The 25,319-nt window shown below is 35.3% G+C and overlaps 1 protein-coding gene across 1 annotated transcript in view; it reads right to left on the bottom strand.

Moving 5' to 3' along the window:
* LOC134530874 (serine/threonine-protein phosphatase 2A 56 kDa regulatory subunit epsilon isoform) overlaps positions 1 to 25,319 on the bottom strand; it is a 198,193-nt gene that overhangs the window by 22,691 nt on the left and 150,183 nt on the right. Inside the window, exons 2-6 of the mRNA XM_063366140.1 lie at positions 17,186 to 17,382; positions 5,849 to 5,950; positions 4,016 to 4,108; positions 2,056 to 2,186; positions 1,346 to 1,405 (exon numbers count right to left, since the gene is read on the bottom strand). Coding sequence (XP_063222210.1) covers positions 1,346 to 1,405; positions 2,056 to 2,186; positions 4,016 to 4,108; positions 5,849 to 5,950; positions 17,186 to 17,382 — 583 coding nt within the window. The remainder of the gene's footprint in view (positions 1 to 1,345; positions 1,406 to 2,055; positions 2,187 to 4,015; positions 4,109 to 5,848; positions 5,951 to 17,185; positions 17,383 to 25,319) is intronic.

Here is a 25,319-nt window from a genome sequence, read left to right as displayed (position 1 = left end):
TGATGCTGTCTTATATTCAAAATCTTCTTTAGTTCAAAGTCTCCCTTACATTCGGAGGCAGTCACCTTACGATCAAAGTCATCCTACGATCAAAGTCATCTTACATTCAAGAGCATCCTACTTTTAAAGCATCCTATATGATTGGGTGATTATGATATAATAATAATTTCAGAACTGAAATTTTTAATTTGAAGGAACATTTTTTTCTTCTCCCAAATAATACAATAATTTTAAAAAAGTAACAAAATATTCATTAAGTGCTCTAATATCCAATCAATTTAAATATTTTTGTTTCACTAACTTAAATGAGAGAATATTTCATAAAAATTGAAAATGAATAGTCAAATTTTCTATATTAATACTGTATCAACAATTTGCATTACCATAAACATAAACACAAAATACTTAACAGTATTCACTCTAATATGCATGGAAATTAAGTGCACAAACTAAAAAAAAAATCAACGTGGCATGCCGGCAAAGCTATACCTGATGTACACACTACAAATAAACAAACTCCAGCTACATCAAAGTACACCATGTAGCATGCCTAAATGTATGCAATCCAAACAAGGTCAATTTCATGCTTGTACTCTTAATGAAAAACTTTTAATGTATTTATTATGGCAGTAAACTAAATGGATCAAAGAAAATGAAATGTACTAAGAGGCAAAGTTTTACATTTCTAGGCAATGCTTTAACATAAAATTCTTCTAGTATGTTAGCACAAAGGCTCATCACACTAATTTCTAAAATGGGCACCACATTTAATCATAAATACCACTAATTTCCTTATTTTGTAATACAATTGGTGTATGTTTCCCACATTCCCCTATCTAGGCCTGTGCGAATTCAAAATGAATGTTTAAAATATTTGCAAAGTCAAATTGAACTGTGAATACTGTACTCGGCAAAACTGTATTAAAATTATTTTATAAAATACAGGATTGAAGTAAAAAAAATTGTTTAATGTTTGTAAGGTTTGAACTGATTACGTGATTAACCATTTGTACCCTAAATATAACAAATATTGATTTATTTTTTTAAAACTAACTAACTTTATTCAAGCAAAATGTAACACAACAAAAACTAAGTATTATCATGAGTGAATCTTAGGCATCCAATGTTTTAAAAATTTGTAACAAGTGCGAAGTTTCACATCAGATGCAAACCAAAACTTCAAATAAAACAAATAGTAAATTTCCTGACCATGTCAAATTGAATATTAAAAAGAGCTTCGATTCATTCACTTAATCGAAGCTTTGCACAGGCCTATCCCCATCCATTTACATCACATGTATCACAAAATTCAACCCAAAATGTTGCAAACAAACAGATTCCATACCTCCCCAATATTTCCAACAGTTCTCCAACACCATTGAAATGTTCTGTTTCATATATGAACCTGCAACAGAAAGCTACATGTTACAACCACTACAGAAAAGGATACAGAAAGAGAAAGGGAGAGAATATTAATTGTGCACCACTTTTTCAGTCACCATTTTTTATATTCTTTGCAATACTGTACCTTGCAGAGTTATTCTGATAGCAACACAAAAATGTGTTAAGAAGAGCTAAATAATAATTATCATTCCCTTAAAAAATGCCTTTTAATAGATATCCAATCTAAAATGATTATTTGTGTAATATGTTTTATCAGAAGTACATATACAAAATAATTTTCATACTTCCATTACAATAACTGCTTCATGATTACCACACAAAGCAGACATAACCATAAAAATTTACCCCCCCCCCCCCCCCCCCCCCCACTAGCAATGAATGTTAAAAAAAAATGGAATATAAAACAAAAGGGAATATAATGCATCTTTCAATTAGTCATGCCCGGAATGACTACGCAATGTTTAACCAAACACCCATGATTCTCCCCTGAAAAATGCAGAGTAAAATTATGGTGTAGCAAAAACTATCAAAATACGTACTGCCAAATACAATTGAACATTGAGTGAAATTATTTCAAATGGTTTCCACGTTAACGGTAACAGACCCATGCAAGTCAAACCCACAGATAAAGTACCTGCTACAGAAACTAACCTTAGAAATATGTTGTTTATTTGCTTGCGAATAAAAGCGCGCAGCCCCAGAAACTTGCCGTAGATACGATGAAGAACAGTCTTGAGGAAGTCTCGTTCTCTGGGGTCTTCGCTGTCAAACAAATCGAGCAGCTGTAAACACACACATATCAGTCAGGACTTGTGCTGTGTTGGTTCCTTTTTGGTCACTATAGGCCATTTGCTGTAATGTAAATATTTTCAGGTTTTGGAAATTTCTGAGTTGATTGTGCATTATATTGCTAATTAAGTGAAACATGTCAATAGAAAATACTAAATGCTGTAAAACCTAGATGCAGAAATCCAGTTTACAAATAATTCACTATGTTTATCACAAAATAATGCATCCCGATTTTGTCATTTCTACCATATTTACCTGGATAAGAGGCCGACCTTGATCCTAAATTGACCCCTACATTTTGATGTCCCTTCAACGAATATATATATCCTCTACATCAAAATCACTTTCAACCACTCTTTTTTTACATCCTTCACCACACTATATTATTCTTGCAGAACCTATATCTGCATGCTGTTTGGCGTAATGTACAATTTTGAGGTTGTAATTACTATCAAAAGAAATTGTCTTTTTTTTTAAAATCTGAGATTTTTAAAAAGTTACAAATAACAGACAACGTAAAATTCTGTTTAGCATAAAAGCGTCTACCATATAACTTACCTTGACATTACATCTATGAAGGAAAATATTTTGAAGTGTAAACAAGCATACCAACATAAGAAATTAATACGTGTAGGATGCACTTTCCATTTAGGTTCCAAATTATCTAAATGTGTGCACTCTTTTTTTTCAGACTTGTAGACAGTTGAAAGAAATGGAACTCGCCCTAATTTGACAGACAATTATTTTCTAAGTACGTTGCCATCCTGCAACCAAATATTCTGTTTACATTCTTCCCAGTTCGTTGGAGATAAAACTTTCATGCGGAAATATATTTTACTGCAATGTATTACATAAAAGTGATCAAGATGCATGGTATGTCATTATAAGAAATTTAATTAATGCTGAATTATGAACAGTCAAGTATATTTACACAATTATGTTTTTTCATATTTAAGTCTACTTGAGATTTCTTGGTGCACAGTCCCAGACTGACCTGTTTTTCCACAAGCAGTTTTTATGAAAAATCTATCAGGGTTTATACAGTAAGTATTATGCATTCTCAGATATTAAGAACAAGAGCAAATGTTTCTTTTCCATTGTGTACTAAATCCTATAAAGCTAGTACACTAAAATGTTATGTTTTTTTAAATAAATTATGATTATAAAATGTTTAAAATAATAGCAAGAACAGTATCACTTAGTTTTCAATTTTTTTTTGCCCACAGGTAAATTATAGATACTAAAAAAGATTTGTCACATATAAATCCACACTTTCACTACAATCTCAAATTATAAACCTCAAATTTAATTAATATTAGCTAAGTTAATTGGTTTTAAACCAACAGCCTTAAAAATATAGGGAAAAAATGTTTTTGGTAATTATAAGGGAATATAGTGCAAATTTTATTTTACGAACATATTTCTGAAGATGCATGAAGATATAGTCTTCCTCTCATGCAGTACACTGACCTAGATTCAGATTGGAACAGTGTCTCATTAATTTTATTCTATTAATTAAGCCCACAAACTTTATGTTAAAAGGCATTTCCTGAACTAAACCTAAGTATTGGCTACGATTACATGAAATAAGAAATTTTTTTTTAAAAAGAATAAATAATGTAACAATTAATACACATTATAATTTGAAAGAAGAGAAGCAGAAAGAGTAGGAACAACTATAGCCATCAGAGTCAAGGTTAAAGAGTAATTTGTGCACACTTATCATAACTATTAAAATTATAACACCAAAATTAAATGAGTCCTTTTGTGAACCCAAATTCCACAAAGAGCCTTTAAATTTGTGAGTTAGACAAATCCTTACCTGTAGTACAAATTTTTGGTCTATGACTTTTTTCCCAATAGTAGGCTGGAAATCTGACGATTCCAAAAAGCGCAGGAAAAACTCATACACCAACTGCAACCCAAGCAACATCACTGGGAAATAACAATTACTTTAAATAACTTTTCATCAAGTCAATTCCTTTCATTGAATTTGTGTTCACTTTATAAAATTTTGACATTTCTTCCATGTCATCAAAAAATGACCCCAAAAATAATATTTAAAAAGTATTCAATGTATAAATAATATAAATACTGTGACAACTATAAAAAATAGCATTATTTTATATCTCCAAAACTACAAAAATATATAAAATGTAAAATTAAAATATATGACCAAATTAATCCAGAGACTAAGTAGAACATAATATAAAAAAAAATTACATTGATACTGAACTTCAGCCGGCATTGTTTTAAACCAAATCTAATGATGGAGTTCTTTTGGTTTTAATAAATATTCTACCCCCAACCATAATTTGTTGATATACTTTTATTTTTTTTTTTTTTTTTTTTTTTTAAAACTTTTTGAATAAAGAACAAATATAATAATTATTATATATTATATAATTTATTTTAACTTAAGCTGAAAAGGTGAAAAATATATAAAAATTTGTTTTGTATTTTAATAAGAATATTGTTTGGTACTAGGTCATTCCATATCAAGTGATCCAAAGGTGGTCACTTGACCATTCTATAATCAAATTAATTTTTGCTGGCTGATTCCTGCATGATTAGAAAGACCTAAAAGAATAATTTAATTTTTTTATCTTTTTCTGAATTCTGATGGCAGCCATTTTTGTTTTAAAAAATTATGCTTATTTTTGCATTTGTAAGAGCTTACGTAAACATATATTACTCGGAACTGGTGAATTCCAGGCTGATAAAACACAAACCAGTTTATTCAGGAAGATACAGACTTTATCATCTCCAGTACAGATTTAAGGAAAATTGCAACCCACATAAAAAAAGATCCAACATATAATTTGACTATAAAAATTACAAATTTTCAATTTTCCAAGGCATATCATTCCCAAAAGAAACCTCTTTTTCATACTACTTTTGTAGGGATGTGTATTTTAATGCACAGTAATTACAAACAATTATGACCCTGAGAACAGCTTCTTTTCAAAGTTACTAGCTTTTAAAATCTGAGAATTTCAAAAAATCCCAACCTTACAAAGTTTAAATTTCTGAAATTTTTTTTACAGATAACCCCTTTGCTTTAAAAATTTCATGTTTGGAATATATTTACAATATAAGTTGGAGGACCTTAAAAATCCTATAAAAAAAGTACTTTTTTTTTTTGCAGAAAATGATGGAGCATTAATTTGACTACGTATTATTCTTATTATTAATAAATTATAATATGATTACACTTGATAGTATGTCACAAGAAAGTAAAATTGTCGCACAAATTAAGAAATTCTGAACGGCCTTTAAGAGGAAAGATAGGATAAGAAAGGCAACATCAGTGGTTTCAACCATTTTGAATCTATAATAAAATTTACAGTTTAGTACATTCCCAAAATGAATTCAATGCTAATAACTAATATCTTTAAAGGAGAAGAATTTTTAGCAGCCAGGCACTATTAACTTAAGGCTGTCTATTAAATTACATACGTTGCTTTAATGGTACTTAATTTGGTAAATTAAACAAAAGAAAAATGTTACCACCTAAAAATTGTTAAAACAAAGATGGCACCTTTCGGTTCCTACGTCTACCCCTTAGAGCCATTAACAACCCTGCAAAACTGATCTTGTTGCACATCTTACTGCTGCCCCTCAACAGCTAACAAGATGGAGTTCTGGCACTTACCTGTAGGTGTGGCCACGAGGCCTCCAGAGTTGGGTCGTCCTCCTCAGGATCGAAGTCAGGGTTCTCACTGGGCGGCAATGTCCTGAACAGGTTCGCAGAGATCTGCCCAACAGAGAGCAAGGCTTAACTACTGCTGAAGCAACCCACTTGGCATACTCCTATTGTGTGTGTGTGACGTGATCAGTGATTGCCAATTGCAGAACATTTACTCTCTCAATTTTGAAGAACATACAACTTGCTAAATGTTGGTAATGTCTGTTTTATTATAAATAATGCTCCAATTTGCAGATTTTTACATATTCGCACTGGGGTAGTTTATTAGGGCTCTTCAATGTCATACATTTTTGTATCAATATTTCATAGACTGGCTACTTTATGCTGTTTATGTGCTGATATAATTTCTGAATAAATGACAATTATTAATATCTTAATACTATTAAAAGAGCAATATATACACATACACACACAGACAGAGAGAGAAAGAGAGAGAGAGACAGAGAAAAAGAGAGAGAGAGATTGGCATCTCGGAAACAAATCTTAACGATTTGGATGAAAATTTGGAGTTTAAGTTTTTCTTTTAAAGTTTATCTATCTAGGTGTCGTTCCTGGAAAAACGTGATTTTTACACAAAAAAAAAATTTTTTTTTTTTAAACGTTGCCTTATAGCTGGTTAGCATTGACTTCAAGTATTGAAATGGCTAAACTAGCAAACACCAACTCGCTACTTTTTACCTCTGTGGTTTTAAAATTTTTTTGCCACCATAGATGTAAAGAGAGCACTTATGAGTCGAGGATTGAATTGCGAAAGAAGTTTAACTTCTATTACACGTGCTAATTTTTTTATTACATAAAAACACGTGCATATACGAATGCAACATTGTGTCAAAATTTCAAAGCAATCGGTGAAGATCTTTTGGAAACTAACTATTCTGAACAAACAATAATTTACATTTTTGTTTGTATAGATTGTGTTAAGTAATCAACGTGTCGTGTTATCTAAATGTTATATGCTATGTATCTTTGGTTATCTGTGTGCACTTCAAAATGCATAGGAAACATTTAAGAAAAATGCTAAACTTTAATCAAACTTCATGCAAGACTCATCTCAAGAAAACCTCCAAGAAAGTCACCCGAACAAAATTTCTCAAACTTCTTCCAATCAAGACTCATTTAAAGAACACCTTGATGAAAATCAACGTAATCAAATTTCTTTTTAAGAAACGCTGCCATTAGCTCGACCCACTTGTGCTGCAAAAGACAGATGCTTACAAAAATTGTCAAACATTATAAATGAAGAAAGATCCTATCTATGATTTAAATGTTTCACAAGAGCGTAATCAATTGTGTGCATCATTTGTGGCCAGTAAAAGTGTTGAAAACATGAACAATGTCTAGAAGATATGCGACAGTGTGCATCACAATGTATTGCCACTGAAAGTAGCATCGATTAGAAGAACAAAGACGTTGAGACTCAAGACGGCGCAGAGCTTTAAAAATAAATTAATTATCAACATATAAATGTGCCGTTAGTGCGAGCGTGCCATATCACACCTTAGGGTCATCTGAAGTATTGTGTATCCATTGTGATGCATTAGACTTTCCTGAGAAATTCTTTTTTTGGTGACTATTGTTTGCATGGACACATTTTAAGGGAGCCACCAAAATTTTCAAATGTATTAGTACATCTGTTTTTGAACCATTGCCTACATTTGGAGGAATTTCACAGAAAAATAAGAAACATAAACACATCTTTTGCGCTATCATCTTTCAACATGAAAGATGACAGAACAATAAATAACCATGGCAGTTATAGTTTCATTGTTTGCAGACAAGTATATCATAAAATGAATATGACAAATCATCCGCTGCAGAACGATGACGGTGCTTAAGCTGCCACTGTACAGCAGGGGCGGATCCAGCGTTTGATGTCAGGGGGGCGAATGTAGGTTTCAAAAGTATTTAAAATGGGGGTCCGCCCCACAGAAAAATTATATATTTTCGCATGCAAAAAGGTGTTTTTTATAGCAATTTTGTGCTTAAAATGTCAAATACACTTTTGGTATAGTCTGTAAAAATTTTCCCAGAAAATTAGTTTTGGTAAATGATAAAGTTATCAGAAAATAATAAATAAAATACAATAATTAAAGAATGGGCATAACATTTGTAGTAATAACTAAAATTAAAATGTCTTGTACATATAATGATTGTGCATAACTAGAAGTTGCAAAACAACAGTTTTTCTCCATCATAGAATAAATTCCATCCTGCGGATTCTCTTGCTTGCAAAGCGATAAATGACTTTTTCTTTATCAATCTCGCAGCCATAATGGATATGCAATAATGCAAGTCCGATCAATCTGTATTCCTTTGTGGTAGATCTCAACCATGTCTTAAGTCTTCTCAATGTAGAAAATGTTCTCTCTGCCGAAGCGACACTTACGGGTAAGGCGACTAAGATTTTCAGGAGAATGTAGATGCCTGGATACAGCTGACGAAGCGAGAACATCGAGCGCTGTGGAGGGTATTGTATTGTTAATTTCTTTTTCACGGGTCCACTTCGCCCCCCATGATCGAACCTCGGCATTAAGTTGTCTTTCCACATATTCTAGCCCATTCACTCCAAGGAGAGAGCCATACTGTGTAGAAATTTTTTTGACATTTACTTGACTAGAAGAGGAAGTTGGTAACAAAGTTGACAGGCTGTGAAGCTGTTGCGTTTCTTCCGAAAACCGATGTTTTATATCTTCGACAATGTGCTCCAGAATGGGAATGAATGCAGCTCTTCGGAAATATTCAACAGGATTCGTTGATGGGTAATTTTGTCTGTGTGTTTGCCTTTTCACAAGTCGAGGTATAGTTAAATCTACACCAAGCTCCTGAGCAAGACCATCAGCTTCGTTGAAAAGTTGAGAAAATAGCTCTTCGCACTGTGTACCTTTTGTATTTAGAACAGAAAGAGTATCTGTCAGAATATCTTGGGCAACCTTAAGGTCTATTGAAGTCTTCTGATATAATCTACTCAAAGGAAGAGTGTCTCCCAGCATATCAGATAAGCATATGACTGTGACAATAATTTCACTCTGACAAAGTGCAGTCAAAAAAGTCTTTGCTTTTGCAGCACTTTCAGCATCTTTCCAAGATGCGACACACTCTAAAGCCTGAGCTACTTTCAGAAAAGATGTTCGGAACTGCAAAACGCCATTGTGTCTTTCGATCCAACGAGTTTCACACAGTCCAGAGAGTTGGTGACATAAAACTTTCTTGAGTAAAGCTGAGCATTTTGATGATGCAGTGAAGAACGAGATTATTGTTTTCAATGTTGCAATAGTATTTCGAACTGCTTGGACGCTGGAAGATTTTGATATGGCCAAATTAAGAGCATGATTGTGACATGGACAGTGAACAGCATTCACAGCTTCTTGCCTAACTTCAGCCACAGCACCACGAATTTCTGTCACCATGACACTTTACCCATCTGTGGATATGCTAACACAATGGCTTAGGTCAAGACAGTGATGCTTTAGAGCAGAAAGTACTACTTGCCCAATATCTTTACCACTTACAGTTGGTTCATATACTTCATCTTGGTCCTTGTCCTCACTGTTCACAAATTGTCGAACATTTAAAAATTGTAAACAATCTTCGTGCACTGAATCTTTGTGTACATACCTCAAAACAAGTGTTAACTGGGACTCGTGAAGCATCAGTAGTTTCGTCGAACATGATGCTACTTTCACTGAACACTGTCCTGTCACTGACTATACAGTAGGTTACTGACGAGAAGGCAAGGCAGTCGTCTGTTGGCGCGGCGTATAGTTGGGGAGGGAGGGTTGGTTGTGGTCGCACTGCAACTCTCCTCACTGCACCCTCCACTCCAGTAACGGGACAGCCCAGCTTGTCGCCCGCCACCCCCTTCTAACATTCCAAGCCATGCTTTTCCCTTGAGCTCAGGACAGCTGAAAAGTTGAAGGATGAAGGAAACATGCCCAGAGTGAATTTACTCTGTGTCAATGTGGCACACAGCTATCAATATTTCGGTTTCATGTAAGACATTGCGCGGGTGTTTATGTATTTGGCTACATCATAGATTTTGCTTTCCTGGTTGAAGGGGGATGGGGGGGCGATCGCCCCTATCGCCCCCCCTTGGATCCGCGCCTGCTGTACGGTCAACTATACTTTTTAGATGCTGAAGATGCAGTAAGGAAAAGAGTTAGGGCGTTTGCACACGCTCCAGCACAACCGGAGCCGGAGTTGGCACCGGCACCGGAGGACTCACAAGACAACAGTTCCTTATGGAGTGCCGCACACACAGTCCGGGCCGGCAGGGAAACGGGTCCGGCTGCCGGCATGCCGGAGTGCAGCCGGGCAGGGGAGTGGGCTGTCGTCGCTCGCACAATACGAAACACTGGCACAGTGCAGCAAAGACTTGTGAGATGGCAGGGTTCAGGCACGACGCTGTGACGATGATTGAATTGGTAGAAATCAGACCGTGTTTGTGGGACAAAACCAGCGATAGTTTTAAAGATCGCACAGAGAAGCAGAACGCATGGCTGGAAGTGTGCACATTTTTGGAACCTAAATTTCATGACATGGACAGAAAACAGCAAATACAAATAGGTATGTTTGAGTGATTCAAATTGTTTTAATAGATTTAAATTATATTTACACATGACTGTTTCGTTCTTTCCGTACTCATTCGGAAGTACGTAGTTAAAAATTTTTATTTCGTCACCTTCAAGTTTCTCGAAAAGAGTATAAAAACTTCCTTCAATATTTCTCACTGCTACTAAAGGATGTAGCCAATACTGTCTTTGGTGAAAGTTGCGGCGATATTTACGGCGTAAACGTAGAAAGTACAATATGTACAACCTCCTGTTCCAAACAGGGCACATGTTTCTACCGCGGATGCTGAAACCAAACTACCGGCTTGCTGGTGCGTGTGCAAGGGCATCACTGCCGGCGCCGGAGCCGCTGCCGGAGAGGGCTCCGGAATAAACCGGAGCGTGTGCAAGGACAGCTCCTGGCGCCGGATTCGTTGCCGGAGCTAGCACCGGGAAAATATAGGTGTGTGTGCAAGCGCCCTTAATCATCAGTTTAATTCCGGAATAGGTACCTCAGTGATGGAGTTATTGGAGTACGTTATTCGAGGGCACAATGGTTATGTACAGTGATACCTAATGATGCAAGGAAATTTAGCAGCAGTCATTTAATTCGGCTTGAGCTGGCACAATACAGACTTTGGCTTAACCTAAGTTCATTAAGTTTTGAGTGGAATCACCATCAACAGATGGACCTTATGTATGAAAAATTTCATTTAATGCACTTCATTTGAGTAGCAGGTTATTTCAACAATATTCAGTGGATATGTACATTCATGTACAGCATGATCGTATTCAATGGATAAAATTTAATGAAAACAAGATTCTCGCAGAACAATATTTAATTTCATTTCATTAATGAACAAAAAAAATGCCACAGCTGGTGAAAAGATTCTTTTACCTTCCTCGTTTCCTGGTTCAACAAGATATTACACGGAAAATGTTTTAAGATGCAATGGCTATAGTTTGACGGCTAGGATCACCTGATTTCTTCATCACCATGACATTGAATCCTAACAGGACAGAAATAAAATAGGCATTGCAAATAAATTTAGAGGACGGGACAACCTTGGAGCAGCTTCCACAGAATCGTCCTGATATCGTGGCTAAAGTTGCCAAGTTGATATTTGAGCAATTAATAGAAGATTTGGATAAAAACAGAATTTTGGAAAGGTTTCTGCTTTTGTATATACTAGAGAATTTCAGATAAGAGGATTGCCAAATATGCATTTGCTTGTCATTATGACATCTGATGACAATCATCAACCAGAAGAGCTTGATGACAATTTAATCTGAAATATCTAGAAATCATAACTTAGAGTTAAGAGAACTCGTACTCAAATGGATGATTCACAATCCACGTAGATAGTTAAATCCTAATGCAATGTGTATGGTAAAAAAAAAGGAAGAATAAAGTGGTGTCACATCACCAGAAGCATGTTGGCAATTATTTGCTCTTGAAATTAAAAAAAAATTCATAGTGCTTAACGATTGGATATCCATTTATCAGGTCAATATCGGATCACACACTAAATTCAAATTCAGGAAGATTTGGCTGGTATTGGCCAAAAGAGGACCCACTTTAGAGACCCACTTTTAACATTATAAAAAAATTAAACAGAGAGAACTTAATTATATTTTATTTTATTAAATTAATCATTTAACTTATTATTATTGGCATAAGCCTGAACATTTCAGATGGGTCAGAAGATAGAGTAAATGGGAGCAACAACTATGTCAATTGCAAGTCATTGGTAGGATTCACAATGTTAATTATATTGCCCAACCAGAACTACACCATTTGAGATTGTTGTTGTATCATGTAAAATATACAAGTTTCAAAGACATTCTAACATATAAGCAAGCCTGCTTAGCACGTGGTTTAGCCTACAACGATCAAAAATACATAGAAGAGTTACGAGAATCTGCATTAGCAGATTAGAATCTGTAGAAAACCCAAAGCGACTATCGGAAACATTTAAAGAAAATTTGGCTGAATATTTTACATATGCAGTCCGGCAAAATGGACAGTCTCTAGAAAATGCAATTAATTGTGCCTACAGAATTATTGCCTATAAATTAAACACTGAAGCAACAGAAGGCAGAAAGTTAAAATACTGAGTACAAACTTTTGTCTTTTGAGATCAATGAGGATTACTATGTTGAAGATAATCAAAATACTCTGAACACGGATGAATCAGCAGTCTTAGGAGAGCAAATGTATCAATGACTAAAGGAAAACAAATACAAATCGTTAATGCCATTATTCAGGCTGTAAATGACACAAATTGTGAACAAAAAAATGCTTTTCCATTAATGGTCTAGGGGGTACTGGAAAGACAATCTATAAAACTCTTTACTACATGCTCACTTGAAAACGGTGCATAGTGAAATGTATGGCGTTTACTGGTATTGCTTCCATTTTGCTGTCTAATATTCGTACTTCTCATAAAACCTTCGGACTGAAAGTACTACTAACAGTGGACTCAGTCTCAAGTAACAAAACTAACTCTTAAAAAGCCAGAAAATTAGCAGAAATATATATTTTTTTCATGGATGAAGTTTCAATGCTTCCAAAATATGGAATGCAGAACATTGATCAACTTTTGTGATCCATTGGAAATGCAGATCCCCCTTTCGGTGAAAATATAGTAGTACCTGGAGATTTTCGCCAATGTCTGCCTGCACAGCTGCAAGCTAATAAAACGAGTTATTAGATCTTTCTATTAAGTGATGTTCCTTATAGTGCCTTTTTAAGATGTTTACACGAGAAGAAAACTTGCGCGTTGATATAGAGCAAAGACAATTTGCTGATTATTTACTAAAGTTAGGCTACGACGTACTGCCATTAAATACAATGGAAGATATCAAATTGCCACAAAATATCATTTCAAACAACAATCTAATTGATGAAGTGCTTGGTAACTGCTTTGCCAGTGAAAATTGTGAGGATCTGAAAAAACAGAGCAATACTCGCGCCACTCAATAAAGATGTTGACCGAATCAACGATGACATAGTTGCTAAACTTCCCAGAGAGTACAAAATATATTATAGCAATGACTTGATGAAAGACCAACTAGAAGGAGCACTCGAATTTTCAACAGAATTCCTTATTACTGTCAACATTTCAAACTTGCAACCACACGAATTGAATATAAAAAATGCATTAATAATGCATTGCATAATTTGGATTTATCAGAAGGTCTATGTAATGGTGTAAGACGCATTGTGACAAGTCTGTGTAATAAGATAATAAAGACAAAAATCGTTACAGGTAGGGGTGAGCCGATCACCACATTTGCCGATCATGCCGATGCCAGAAATGTGGTACCGATCATGCCGATTTTTTTGACCGATTAGTGCTTTTTTAAGTTGGTCGTAAAATATGCTCCGAATTACTTAAGTTAAATAATTTTACTTGAAACTACTCATTACTGAATACCCTAAACAAATAGGTTACATATATTTATATGACAAACTTTTGATTTAGACACTGATTTTTAGTTGTTCCCATAAACTAATCTGGAAATCTATTAATCCCTTTAACAAAATCTGTAACACACTGTTAACCAACTAATCATCATCGTCACACAATTTGAAAATGAATGTTTGTTTACATTTTTCCGCTTTTTGGCGCGATTTAAAATGCTTTCTGCTTGATATTAAGACGCTGTTCCAACTATATGCCAGCGACCCCGGCTGACGTGGTATGGCCACTCATGTAAGGCTGTTCCAAACACCGCCACCGTTCGCCCAATCATCTGCTTGCTTTTGTATTTATCCGGTGTCGCTGTTCCAAGCTGACGTCAGTGCCCCGAGCGGTGTGCGTACGCTTTAAAACTTCGCCTATTTGTCTTATCTATCCAAACATTATGCCGGAAAGGAAAATAAACGCCGTAGTTTTACGTATTTTTACAGTATATTTTTGAGTTTAACATTATAACGTGAGCGTGTGTAAGCTTTTGTTTGCTTTAGTGCATTTATGACTAATGTTCAGTGGCGGCCATGTTGCGGTGTTTGTTTATCAGTGACGAGACAGTATTTTACCCAGTTTTTAAATTTCGCTTAAAAACACTGCGATTTCGCGTTTTAATACTAAATTTCGTGTAAAAACGCTGTGTTATGGCGATTTCGCGTTTATCGTCGTTTAATCGCGACCGCGAAAAGAACAGGCCCCTATGCATGACTTATTAAACGATTTGGTGTGCTTTTGTTTACTATTTTTTTAACAAACGTACTTTTCATGAATATGTTTATTTTTTAATAACTTTACTTAATTTTTTTTTCCTGCAGAAAAGATTAAGTAACGTAAGTGTTACTTTAAAATGTCAAGCAACAGTTCTGAAGCAAAAAATATGTCGGCGTTTTTGTGTTACGTAGAGATTTTTTTGTCTTCAGAAAGCGGTAATCGGCAAAAAGGATCGGCATGCATGAAGCCGATCATGCAAATGACCAAAATGACCAAAATCGGCCGATCTTAATAATCGGCAATCGGCATCGGCTCACCCCTAGTTACAGGAGAACAATCCGGCAAAAAAGTACATATACCTAGAATCACTCGACTGATCAGCAGGTCAACTGGGATGTACCATGCAGCGACACCAATTTCCAGTAAGATCTGCATTTGCCATGGCAGTACAAAAATCTCAAGGCCAAACTTTTAAATTTGTTGGAGTGGACTTATGATTATCAGTTTTTATGCATGGCATGTTGTATGTAGCATTTTCCCGAGTAAAGTGACCAAATACATTAAAAGAACTCCTCCCAAAATAAAAATCCTTGACATACCCGCAACATAGTATGGAAGGAAGTATTATGTTAAGTTCAAAACACTTATAACTAATGATAACTGTGAAGTGAAAATGATCAAAACCATAATATAGTTGATTAATTAAAATAAAGTGATGAACCAAGAGCATTAGTGATTTTTTTATTTAACCGACTGCAGTTCTCATGTAGGTAGGCATTAAGTATAGTGAGGATTGCAAAATATTCATTTATTAAACCGTATATTTCTATATATGAAATCTATCTAATCTTATATCCAGTGATTGGAATAGGTAGAGTTAAAGGTAAATCTACCTATTCCGATCACTGCATAAAATATTAAACTTTAAATTGCTGGAATAAATAAATACATAAATAAAAAAAAAACATTTTTTATAACTAAGAAAAACTTACATGTCTCGTATCTCAGAAACTGCTCTAGCGATTTGGATAAAAATTTATATTTAGTAAACGTTTTGCTTTTAAAGTTTATCTAGATAGGTTCTTCCCTGAAAAATAATGATTTTATAAAAAAATAATAAGATGCCGAACGAAGCTCGGTCATCCAGGTACTATAGTGTAACTTATAAATACAGTCACATTCCTAAATTTTTTGGTAATAAATATAGTTTCAGAGTTCTTATGACATGCTATGTGACTTCCCAAGTATGGGAGTAGTGTGGTTTGCTCCAGGTGAGTTGAAGCACAGCATGTGGGACTGATATCTGGAGGCAATCCTTAAGGTGAATGCACGCCCCTTAAGCAGTGTAGGTGAATGTTATTTAGTTCATTTTTCTTTAATTATGTATTAAGTTAAACTTCAGAGCACAGGCAGCTGGTGCCAAGATGTACTTAGAGGAAAAGTTGGTTTATTCTTATACTAGTTTATAATAAATGTTCATTTTAGTGATAATTAACTTTCTTCAAATGCCACAATTAGCTTTTTGATAAAAGTAAATAATTACAGTAGTCAAGACTGGCCAATGACTACAAAAAGGATTCACAGCAAGCCATAAACAAACCATCCACAACAAAAACAGCTGACTAATTCGGGACACATAGCTGTGCTTCCATACGTATAAGGAGTCACCAACCGGTTAGCCCGACTTCTGAAGAAACATGAAGAACAGAATACAAAAGCCTTTTGAAAAACTTTAAACATGTCTGCCCTCATTAAAGTAACAAACTCTAGCTGAACAACTTGCCGAAATTGAGAAAGTACCAGATTCCTATGACCTGGTTTACATAGAACAGACAGAAAGAAGGGTAAAAACAAGAATCAAAGAACATATCAGGGACTACAGAAATCAGAACCACAGATTGGCCATAGCAGAACATTCTTCAATCACCAAACACAAGAGTAGGCTTCAATCAATTCCAAACAAAAGCCAAAATAGAAAATTACAGAAACTGGAGAATAAGAGAAGCCATAGAAAAATATTGGCACAACTTATGGGAAAGCAAAAAATTAACACCAATAGAAAGTAAGCAAGAGGAGTGAAGCCACACAGGGCCTAACTCCAAATGACCAACACAGCCAATGAGAAGAGGCCCAACATGATTGACTGATACACAATGGCAGGAAAGTCATCCCCTAATTGGCTGATACCTGAGCCAATAGGAAAATGCCTGAAGACCCTTCGCAGTATATAAAGAGCTTTACCATCTTTTAGATCTCAGTTTATTTTTCAACACTGATGATGAGTGCTGCAATGCAGAGCTCAACGTTGGGACAATCTACCACTTTGACATGGCTCAGCCTCAAAAACCAAGATTGTTCATTAGACAATGGCCACAAACGCCCATAATCTACTTTAACCTTCAAACAGGTACTACACAAAGCAACATTGACAACCAGCTGAGACATTGTTAAAATTATGTATAATAATGTTAATATTCTTTGAAGGATGCCCACAAAATGCTACTTGAATGCTGATAATGTAGTTAATGGCTGTGGTGTTAAACACGCACCATCTTGATGATCTCTGGGTAAACTGGCTCGGTGAGCACTCCACGGCCCGCCGTGATGTAGTCGACCAGCTCGTTGAGTGTGGCACGCTTGATCTCCTTGCCCTTCAGGTCGGCCACTGGGTCCATGAAGTCAAACGCCACACAACACTGCCGCAGCTTACGCATGAACAGATCCTCCTGCTCCGACGATGGCACATCTGTGGACACGAGAACATCCACCATCAGTAACTTTCCACTGGTCTAACAAGTCGACAACAGGCATCAATATCATTTAAAAATATTAAAAATACAATTGATAATAACTGAAAGTTTTGTAGAGAAGTTGCCAGAAATAATTATGAATTTATGAGTAACTTACAGCTATCAATGTTCAGAAAAACTGTTTAAACATGCCATTAATTTGTGCACTGATAATCTGTTTATGGCATTGCAGGAAAAAGAAAGTAAATATAATAATCACTAGTATGGTTTGTAATAACTATAACCAATAATTGCAGCTTAGTTCATTTTTGGTTTGGTTTACTCTCTGCTTTTTTTTGCCTATCAAAATCTGGTTAGCTCTAGCAAAATTGCTTAGCCAAAATTTGACAGAGTTTCAGGAATAAGGCATGGCAATAAATTATGCAAATCTAAATCTAATAATATCCTCTTTCATAGCAATTCAGGTAATGGGAGTAATTTTATAATATGTTTTGAAGCATCTACTTACAACAATTATCTGCAAAATCAATTTCAATATTCACAAGTGGTTTGTATTTCCAAGCTGTTTTGTTTGTTTCAAGTGTCCGGCTGTCAACTAGCAGCTTTGATATGGTAGCAACTCAAATTCAAGCAATCAACTTTTACAAATTTTGCATAGTGTTGTCACCCAACAAGACAAGCCATTGCACATGACACCCTCCAACCTTCAGCGAATAGGTTCCATCCCCAATATGCCCAACACAAGCTTCAGGTAGTAAACTATCTCGATCCTGTTTGATTTAACTACAAAGTCATAATTTCACTGAAGAGTCCCAGGACAACCTATTATGTACCACTTTCCGGGCAGAAGAGGACTGCACTTCAGGATAGCATAGCGAGGTCAACCCCATGGTTTCGAGCCCAAGTGGCAAAATGTACTTTTCTCTAACAGCCCTGATTCCCTACAGAAATAACAGACTCTCATTATCTGGATACAATGTACTAATAGGTCGAAAATCTTGCCCATGTAGCAAACTTCATACCTATGAAAATAACTAGATTTGGGCAACTGGAACGTACTGATATGGCAAAGAAAATTTACAGGACAATATGGGATTTTGAACAATAAATTAGTCTCAGGTGGGGGGAGGGGGCCCACAAGGTGGTAAATCCTTAGTTGCTTTAACTCTGACCTGTTCTCGAACATGTCACCAAGAGCCATTCCGAATGGAAACAAACTGTCTCTTCTATCAAATATTAGATTCTGGAATACTTTTAACAGCTGCACTAGTCAAAAACTGATGCAAAAACACACTTTTGTGATAGTTCTAATGCAAATAAGCAGTTTAATGTTAGGGGTACAAATTGATATATCACTGCACACCGTGTGTGCAAAGTTTCTCTCATTAGTCTATGGTTTGGAGCCTACTGTAACCTTTAATCTAATGCCCAGCATATACTTCTAGTTAATTAAACACAAATAGTAAAATTACACAGTAACCTTTTACATCTATGGCATCTAGTGAATCCCTGAAAAAACATTGCATATTTTGGCTGCATGTGCAAATAAAAATAAAAGACCTGCATATAAAAAATCCAGTCTACCAAAAATAATAATATAAAGGTTAAGCACAATTATGGCTTCAAGACGATGGGAAATTAAATATTTTACGAATTCTTAACCACATGATACTCAGAAATTATTAAGGGTTCTGCCAAGGGCTGGAACACATCCACGTCCCTTGCCTTGCTGGATAGGCAGATGCCTCAAAAAAACTTCCCAGCCACTGAGTACCCACAAACCTCTTCAGTTAAACACGTATTGACGGGTAGAAGCCATACAAATGATTACCACACTAGCACTCGACAAAAACCTACAACTTAATAGTTTCTGTTTACAGCAGCAACAGTCTGCACTGTATAACATTTGTAAGTGAAAAATAAGCTTCAGTACTTTCCTTGCAACAACAATGGCAAGAACCTAAATTAACCAATATTTTCTCTTTACTCTTTATTTTATAAAGCTTTATGTCAAAACTTTTTCAGTTTCATATAAATGTTTCCATCCCAAAACTATTTAATCTGATTTTGAGTTGTTGGTGGTTTTAAGTAATGTTAGCAATATGAACAAAAATAGTATCCTACACCAGAATTCATAAATTCTTTGTCCTCTTGAGAATATATTTATTAGTAACTACCTAATGCCCGACATGCATTGCAATACTTTGTTATTTTTTTATTTATTTTTTTAAAGCTTGTACACACATACAAAGCCTCTCTATATTTCTCTTAATTTCTCAACTCTATTTATCTCTTAATATTTCTTTATGTCTTTATATTCATCAATCCATATCACTATCTCTCTCTCTCTCTCTCTCTCTCTCTCTCTCTCTCTCTCTCTCTCTCTCTCTCTCTCTATATATATATATATATATATATAAATCCATATATGTTTATTTGTATATTAATACCTCTATACATCTGTCTATCTTTATATAATTATAGCAGTATAATTCTCTATATCTCTTAACCTTTTACCTCTTTATAAATCTCATATATATATATATATATAAATCTATATATATATATAAAAATACACACACACACATATATATATCCCCATCCATCACTCTGCACTCTGTATTTCTCTATCTCTATCCCTCTCTAACTCACTTTGTTGCTCTCTGCCTCTCTTTCTCTGTATCTCTCTCTATTTATCTTTTATCTCTCTCTTGACTCGCATGCCCCCATTATTATTCCGACCATAAAAAAGTGGAACTGACATAAGTACTTACTGGTAATTATCAGATACTACACACGCACCACCTTAATTTTTGCTTTAAGGGTTGGCATTATTGAAATCTCGCCTGAACAGTGACCTTCCTCGTGTTTTAAACATGGAGGTCAGAAGTATGGGAGTTGGTGTATACAATCTTTGCTATTTTAATACTTGAAGTCAAAATGAGAAATATCTGTACCTCTATGATTCTGCATAGAAAAACAATTTTTGGTTATAATGAAGTTTAACCATAATTTCTTGCAGGTGTGTTGGTATTGTTTCTTTAGCAATATTCACTACATGATGGCATATTTTCTATTCTTCCTAGCGAGTTATTTTCAAATTATTAAACAAAATTTATAACATTTAACCTTTATACAGCTACTATATCAAGTAATTCAGAATAGAAAACCATTCCATAGACTAATACCTCCATCATTTCAAAGGTGAAGCGTGCAAAACTTCATAGAGATCGGATGAACGATGAGTTAACAATTCAATGACAAAATTTTATCAAGGATACATAAATTCTACTTTAAGATTGGTTTTATCAGAATCTCACCTAAACAGTACTGTAATTACCATTACAATGATTTCCGTTCAATATGGTCAAATGTTTCTTTCAAACCAATAATAAGATACAAGTTATTTTTATTGTTTTTTTTTTTCAGTTAAAGATGTTGCCCATAAACTTCCTTTCCTGTATAAAACAATGTATTTTAAAGTTGAAAATCACTATTTGTTAGGATATTACCGGTTACTTATATAATTAACAGAAATACAAAGTTGGTAATGTGTAAAGTTTCTTTGAAAGATGTTTTAAATCTTATAGTTTTTGACTACAGCGCATTTCTAAGATGATAACTGCATAGTGTGTGCTTGCACAGTCCAATATCGATATCTCGCCGATTGCATGCAATGAGCACGCTGTCTCATGCTGGTGAACTGCATTTGCCCGCATTCTTTTGTATATAGTCTGTACTACGACGAAGGAATGGCGAGATTTCACCAAAAATAATTAAAATATTCTTTACAATTTCGTTTTATCAAAATCTCACCTAGACAGTGACCTTCCCCTTGTTTCGAAGGTCAAGTGTGCAGTGTTCCAACTCAATCAGATGAACGATGCGTGAACGTATGTAAGACGAACACACAAACATATATTCTTATGTATAAGATGTAGACCATGTTGTGCAAATATTTTTCAATTTCAACGAGTAGTTAACTTTATTTTTATACTAGATCCCACAAAATTTAGCATTTTTAGTGCTTAAAAGTTAGTTTCCCAAGATAGTGTTTAAATACATATTTTACTATTAGTTAATCCTTAGTTTGACATTTCGTGGTTTATATATTTATATATATATACATATATATACATACATATATACATATATATATAGATAGAATAGATAGATAGGATAGATAGGTAGATAGAATATATAGGATAGATAGAGAGACCAATACCTCTCTTCGCACCTCTTCAAATTGCGCAAATTCATTTCGTGCGGTGTTAATTTTACTTCCCCAGTCTTGAATAGCACGCCTGTAAATTTCCGTTAGCACGAAATCGCCACAGGGCATAAAAGGGGGGGGGGGGGAAGTCGGGCATGACCAGTAGCGGATCCAGAAGGGGGGGGGGGGCCAAGGGGCTCAAGCCCCCTCCAAAAGCATCTGGGTCCACTATTGTTTTAGTGTTTGCCTTGATAAAGCCTAGCCCTAGCAGGGTCAAGCCCCTCCCAAACCAAAATCCTGGATCCGCCACTGGGCATGACGCTTAAACTCGGTAAACAACACATGTGCCGTGACATACAATTAGCTGCACAAAGGGGGGAGGAGAGAGATGAGCGCGTCGGTCTGACTATGCTATCGGCTGTGTTGTACAAACATCAGCAAGTTCAGTTGCAGATATGAGTGTAAAGGACCAGCTGTTTCTACGTTCGCGCGAATGCCGCCGGGCCATACCGTTGTCGCCCGGCCACAGACTGGGCCGTGATTAACTTCATTTTAGCAATTGAAAGAGATCTCGCTCACACAAACACAAAGCAACGTCTGCCCATTCGACTGCCGGTAACTGAACGTGCGAAAGCACCTGCAGTTGGAATCATATTGGAATGATGGTTTCCAAGAGAGAGAGAGAGAAAGTAATGCATCGTGTTAGAGTATTTGAGACAAAACTAGAAGTATTACGGCGTGCAGAATGTCAGGAAGGCCACACTTATGTTGGTCGAACTCTAGTTATATAAGCAAGTCAACTGTGTGCACAATCGTACGAAATAAGGACTCTACCAAACGTTCATAGTCTGATGATGTTTGTTGTTGTAACTATCCTCTGTGATGGTTGAGCCCTAAATGAAAATACCTGCATATACTCTATGTGTGTCCCAGCTGGATTAATTATTAAAAGTAATAATTAACGTCTTTCACATGCGAGGGGAGACGAAAAGAAAATGTACATAAAAATAAATTGAATAAAATCTAGTGTAATGTATACTCTGTTGATTGCTGCAAAACTATAGATGATAGGTGTTGATATGATGTATCAAATTAAACTATTTTGACAGGTCTGAAATAAAGAAACAACTTATACTCACAGAATTTATTCGTTACGTGAACTATTAAGGTATTTAAGTGACAGTTGCAATATTTCCTTAATAAATATACTTATATTTAAGCACACTAACTGGTGAATCTTTATCGTATTTTTACTATTAGATTACCTCAGATACAGGATCTGATTATAGTAACACCAGATTCAATGAGTACGGTCCTGGGTTGGATAATACAGCAAATTATAATACTGTAATTTCAATACGATGATTCACTACTCTCAGGTAATCGGCAAAGTGGGAACTCAGCGATTCTGGACTTCCAGGTCATAAGCGCAGTCTGGTACTAGATGAAGAGACAATCCAGAAGCTACGACTGGAGCCATCGTAGGCGTTGATTCCTCTGTAGTCCTCGGGAGCTGTAAAATGATAGGACTGGGAATGCTCTCACCAAAGATGACCAAATCGGCGTCATCAACTTAAGAATATTAGCACACCAACCAAATTCTACAGGCGAATCTCGCGCGACGCGGAAGCTTAGTCACTGCACGGCGTTCAGCCTGTGTATTGCAAGAAGAATATTGCCGACATCCTGAAAAAGACACTTCAGATTAATAAAATACCACTCGCGGTCGTCGCAGAAGTCTTCCTAGTCATCCACGCGGGTTCCTAGGGACCCAGAATTGCCTCACACGCGGATAACGCCTTCACCGATGTGTATTTGTTGCAGGCCATTTTCATTTTCCCTAATGCTTCCCTTTCAACTTCATTCAACACCACAGAGCAATAGTGCTAAGACAAATACTGGATGACTTGCAAACCAACTGAGGTAGATTCCCATATGTATGAAGGAAACGTGTATTGTGTGTGTTCTAATATTGGTTAATAGAAAAATCAATCATAAGAATAAATATATGAAATAACTGATGCATAACGAATTAAATAGAATATCAAATTAAATGAACTAACCGTGATGTAGTGTTGATCCTTATTTGACTGTCCCAATGTATCTGATTTTACATAATTTTCTCAATAAAAACAATACATACATAACTTAGCCAAGTACAAATAATAACAATACTATAATAATTTACAATTATTACATTGTACTAGCGGGAATATATTTGACATTAGATACCGGAACAGAAATTAACAGATGGTTTGCATGGAATGGAAAAAGAAAACGGGCCTGTCAGGATTGGTGTGAACCAAGCAGTGATACGCGAATAAGCACTTTAATTTCTGAAAAATTAAAATGTAGTTATTCGGACAGTAATATCGGTTTCACTGCCAGTAAAAGATGGTTTGGAAAGTGTGTGGAAAGGTACGCAACGTGAGTTGGTCACACACGGGCGGGAAAGCCAACCAGCCGACTGACAATAAGAACATAACCACCTACCTATATCCTGTTACGCGGTGTCGTATTTGACATACAAAGTATTCTACGCATTTATATTACGTACAGAATATTTCCCTACACACCCTGAAACACATTAAGTAAATCAGCCTTGCTACTTATGCTTCAGATTATGCGATTTCGAATAACACGAACGATTTTAGGAACATTAGTCGGGCTAAGTTAGGGATTGGTGTGTATGTGTATAGGTATGTATGTATGTATGTAATTATGTATGTATGTATGTATTTATGCATAGTTTAGTGTTGAAAATGTGCTTAGATTGATGTAGTATTTGTTCCGCTATTACCTGAACTGTGCGCATTCCTAGGGCAAAGTGCAGTTACAATGCTGCAAGCAATGTATTTTATTAAACGGATGTTTTGTCTACACATAAATAATTTTAAATGTTAAGACGATTAAAAAACTGCGTGACATGATGAAACAAAAAAGCCATGCTTCATGCAAAAGCAACATGGAGACAAATTTACTTAGCCCTAATAATTTATCATTATTCCACCAGAAATTTCCACAAATAATATCATTATTCAATAGTATTTCATTCAGAGCCATACTGTTTGTTTAGTTCTTTAGTTATTCTTGTACTTCAGCCAACGTCAATCGTCTGCTTGTAGTGAAAATTCAACAAGTACTTTTCCACCACTACAGTTGATAGTACCCTTTCACTACTATAGTTTATTTTGCATTAATATTTCACTACTATGGTTTATTTTACATTAATACTAGATAAACCATACAAGCAAAAAATAGCTTAGTAACAAAAAAAAAGTAAACTGAAAAACAGTTAAAACATCAATAATTACAATTTTCCGCTTAAATCAAAGAAATTTTGAAGTACATTTGCTTGCCTAAAAGAGCAACAACAAGATCATTTTAATTTGCATAAGGCATCAATGATTTAAAATGAACACATCAGATCTTCTTCTACTGGAGTTTGCCTAAAAACATTAAGAGTTTCACTGCAGAATAGCAAAGGTAGAATGTGTGGAGTTTTATCACAATATATTGTAGAACTGTAATACATATTATGTATGAATACTTGTGTGTGTGTTTGTTAGTTATGATTGACTTAAGTAAGAAACAATGATTACACTTAAGTCTTGTTGTGGCCGAGTGTGGTGCTATTACCGACTTGCCTTGCACGACATGAGGCAAAACCAGGCTGACAATATCACAAAGCAAGGAAGATAAAGAGTCGCAACTTAAGGC

Source organism: Bacillus rossius, chromosome 3 (genome assembly GCF_032445375.1).
Source record: "Bacillus rossius redtenbacheri isolate Brsri chromosome 3, Brsri_v3, whole genome shotgun sequence".
Taxonomy (NCBI): domain Eukaryota; kingdom Metazoa; phylum Arthropoda; class Insecta; order Phasmatodea; family Bacillidae; genus Bacillus; species Bacillus rossius.
Note: the sequence above shows the minus strand (reverse complement) of the source record. Positions and strands in the feature narration are given on the sequence as shown.